The 4,044-nt window shown below is 37.6% G+C and overlaps 1 protein-coding gene across 1 annotated transcript; it reads left to right on the forward strand.

The window, feature by feature from the left end:
• The first annotated feature begins 957 nt into the window (after positions 1–957).
• On the forward strand, positions 958–3,030 carry LOC105119613 (uncharacterized). The gene has a single exon (XM_011017771.1). The coding sequence runs from the start codon at positions 1,446–1,448 to the stop codon at positions 2,697–2,699; it is 1,254 nt and encodes a 417-aa protein (XP_011016073.1). The 5' UTR covers positions 958–1,445; the 3' UTR covers positions 2,700–3,030.
• The last annotated feature ends 1,014 nt before the right edge of the window (positions 3,031–4,044 follow it).

The raw sequence follows: 4,044 nt of genomic DNA on the forward strand, positions 1-4,044 counted from the left end.
CTAAGCATCGACCCTCGAAAAAAAATAGTGTGCAAGGGTATCAAATATTAAGTGAAGATTGCAACTAGACTTGTATTTATCAGCAATCATTCATAATTCCACAACTAAAGAAAGGGAAAGAATATTACATGAAACAAAGTTTTTATTTTTAAAAGTTTTAAATTAATTGTAAAATAGAATTGAAAGTTAAAAGGTGAAGGAAAATATTATCCTTTGAATACTAATTTCAGATGACGAAGATGGCAAAAGATTCTCTGATCTTGCTCAATTATAACTTGGATTTTGTTCCTGAGCTCTGACTTGGTCAAAGGCTGACCTAGATTTGGTTTTAAGTCCTTGGTGTATCATCATCAAGCCATGCTTGCGAATTAATTTCACAAATTATAGAGGTTGAAATTGAATGTTATTTCCCAAGCTTAAGTTTTCTCTTCTGACCAAAGATGTTAGCTAGTGATAGGTCGAGTAACAATGAGGGGGGAATCTCTTCCCTGAAAGAAACATATTAAAACCCTTTATATATATATATATATATATCCTTTTTTTTCTTATAATAAAAGTTAATTCGTAATATTGGACAGGAAAGAACAAATTCATATCACAAGTATATGCTAATGTAGAGTGTGAGCATAAAAATAATTAGTAATCGGGGCGGTGGAATGAATTTTTGCCCACTTTAATTATTCATGTATTTTAGCTAGGCAAAGAACCGAGTATTTGTTCCCTTTTCATACTCTTACTTTTCTTCTTTTTATCTTCTACTGTATTTCCAGACTTTTATTAATTCAGTGTTCACATCACTTTCTTGCTTTCACATTCATTGTCTCTTAACCCACCCTCCCTAGTCCCTCCCTCTTTCTTTATCATTCACTTTGATTTTGACCCGTCGCCAGCCACCGGCAACTCTTTCTCGACTCCAATGGAGACCCCACCCTGCACTCTCTAAAGGATCTTCTTAGTGGAAACATTAATGTATTGCAAGTCTTTTTTTTTTTTTTTGAGTAAAAAAGTTTAAATAGCCTTCTTCTTTCTTTCGTTTCTCTTTTCCTTCTCCAAAAACCCTAATCCCAACACATACCCTGAAGTAGAAGAAGCAATTATGTGTCCCACCTTTTAGCCTTTACTCTCCACCCTTTCGTTCCTGTTTCTTTTTCTGTTCCTTTCCTCTCTAGCCATCACGTTTAAGAAGATCTGTGTGCATTTTTCTCTTCTTTTCACGGAAACTTTCGCTGTTAGCTCAAGACAAGGAAGAGATTGCCTCCATTTCAGATCAGGCTTTAAAAGATACGGAAACTTTCTCAAAGGCTGATTTTCTATATATATTCATTTACCTGATGGGTTCTTTTGCAGAATCCTCATAACTTCTTTTTTAGATTACCTTTTCTCCTCTGCTACCTTGCAACTATCGCTATCTTCTTTCCTTTCTGCTGTTTCAACTTTTGTATGTTATGGATTCTGGTAATAGCGGTAGTATGCAATCGTCTAGTGGTGGTGATGAAGAGTATGACTCAAGGCCAGAGTCACTCCCAGCTTTCTTGAATCCTTCTACCCACAACTTTGGTCCTTCTCTGCTTTCTCACCAACAACCGGTCACTTTGTTTGATCCTACACCGAGTCTTTTCCACGCTTTCTCTCAATCTCAACCAAACCCAATTGTGGTTCAGTCACGAGGCCTGAGATCTGACCCGAATTGCACTGATCTTGGTATCAACTTACCAGACTCATTATCATCAAGTCAATCAGCGGTTTTGGGTGTTCAAGGATCAAGTCAAGCTCTACCTTCCTCTAAGCAATTGCGATCGGTTCATGACGATGGAGGACGCTCTTCTTCACCGTCTCATGACCAGACACATGGGATAGCAAGAAACCCCAAGAAGAGAACAAGGGCATCAAGAAGGGCACCCTCTACAGTTCTCACGACAGACACGTCCAATTTCAGACAAATGGTGCAAGAGTTCACAGGGATCCCAGCACCACCATTTTCAGGCTCAGCGTTTACTCGAAGGCTCGATCTTTTTGGCCCTGGCTCGGGTTTGAGGTCTGGTCATCTGGAACCACTCTACCCTCTACGTCCCACAGCTCAAAAGGTTCATCATCAGCAAACCCCATTTTTATCTTCTTCTTTTCCTTCACTTCTTAACAATAATATCGTTCATACCACTAATATTGCTAGTACTAGTACTGCCGCTAACAATAACAATACTATTTCCACAGCCGCAACTAGTACTTTCAATCCCAGTTCAGTAAACTACCAACTGCCTGATGATATAGGCCTACACAAACAAACTCGAAATCTGCTAAACATGCAAAATCAAATGCTTTCAATTCACCCCCTTCTACACCTCCCTCCTCCTCCTCCTCAACAATTACCTAATGTGCCTGGTTTGGGTGCAAATTCTAGACCAAGTTTGCCTCTACCTTCCCTTGAGGAATTGGGTATGGGACATGGATATGTTAATGCAAACCTTAGTGTGCTAACAAGTCATGTAACAACAGAAGAGATGAGATTATCGAATGATGGGAGTCACCATAACTTGAGGTCATTGAATGGGAATTATGGTAATAGCTGTAAGTTGAATTACTCGTCAGCTTCATCAGATTTTCACCATGAAAAGGGTTTAGAGAATGTTCCTTCAAGAGGTACAGAGGGTACAGTTGATTCATGGATCTGTCCTTCAGAGTTCAGAGTGGGAGATCATTAATCAAGATTCGCTCCATAACTAAGGGAGTACAAAGTAGGTTATGAAGAAGGTTTGCTGCAGGCAGCTGATTGTCATGTGTAGATGGTGGTGGTACTGTTGACTGTGATTTTGGTAGTGACGATATAATTCTGTTATTGACCTCGGTTCCTGACACTTTGGCTAGATTGCAGCATCATATCTTTTTTTTTCTCTCCTTTTTCAAGAAATAATTTATAATTTAGGAGTATCAAATTACGAGATATTACGCTTTGAATTATGTGTAGATATGTTCATATGTTCCTTCTTTATATTTGTCATTATATATATTACTATGCATGATTCGGTTTTCCAACTGTTATTTTTCTTCTTCGAACTAGCTAGTTCGAAGTAATCCAGTTCTAGTTGATTGCTTTACACTTTCAATCTTCATCTAGTACTTTACGGCATACCATCATGTAGTCCCATAACACAGTACACAAAATTGTCTTCCTCGTGCATTATCCACCGGAAGAAAATAAATATGTCGGTGGTGCCGCGTTAATGAAGAAGATCTTGTCTGCTGAGAAAGATTTGTTGCTATTGAGTTGTCCAATTCTTTTCTTTCTTGAATACTAGTTAGCATACATCCTGCGATGTCCCCGTACCATTGAGGTGCAGGACAAAGCAACAATTTTTATTATGGGATGCGAACAAGCCTATCATTTTTTACTTGTTATCTTCTTCATCAACTCCATTTTTGTACACGCAGTGCCCTTGTTAACTGTCATTGTGTTTGTATGATTTTCCAATTTAATATTGTGATATGATCTCTTACATGGTTCATCGTATAATTCATGGTATATATGTACGTCTCTTCTAGGACAATAGTTCATTTTACTCTCGGATATGGTACTATAGGGGATAAAATAATACAACATAGAGTGATTGGTGGCAAAGATTAGGGGAATCCTTACCTGCCGCAATCATAAACTAGAAGTTAAAAAATCCATCCCCATTACATCCTTATCCATGATATTATGATTCTTAAGTTCTAATTCATTTATTTTCTTAAAAAAAAAAGATATTCTTAAAAAAAAAAAAGAAGTTCTAATTCATTTGTGCTTATTAATAGATATAGATGCCCATTAAGAAACCAAGAGATCGAACTAGTTTACCTAGCTTCAATGGATTCGAAGACGTGTTAAAAGTCAAGTTTTTTTTTTTTTTTTTTGAATTTTAAAATCTGGGAACAACCTGCTTCCAACATGCGCACAGAAGGCTTTTCTTGCTCGCCCTGCTTGAGACCATCTCATTATCAGTCTGATTTAAACAACCCTCTTCCTTGTTCTTTCTTTTTCTATGAGGGCGTAGCCAAAAAAACCCTGCG

Source organism: Populus euphratica, unplaced genomic scaffold (assembly GCF_000495115.2).
Source record: "Populus euphratica unplaced genomic scaffold, PopEup_1.0 scaffold3215.1, whole genome shotgun sequence".
Lineage (NCBI taxonomy): Eukaryota > Viridiplantae > Streptophyta > Magnoliopsida > Malpighiales > Salicaceae > Populus > Populus euphratica.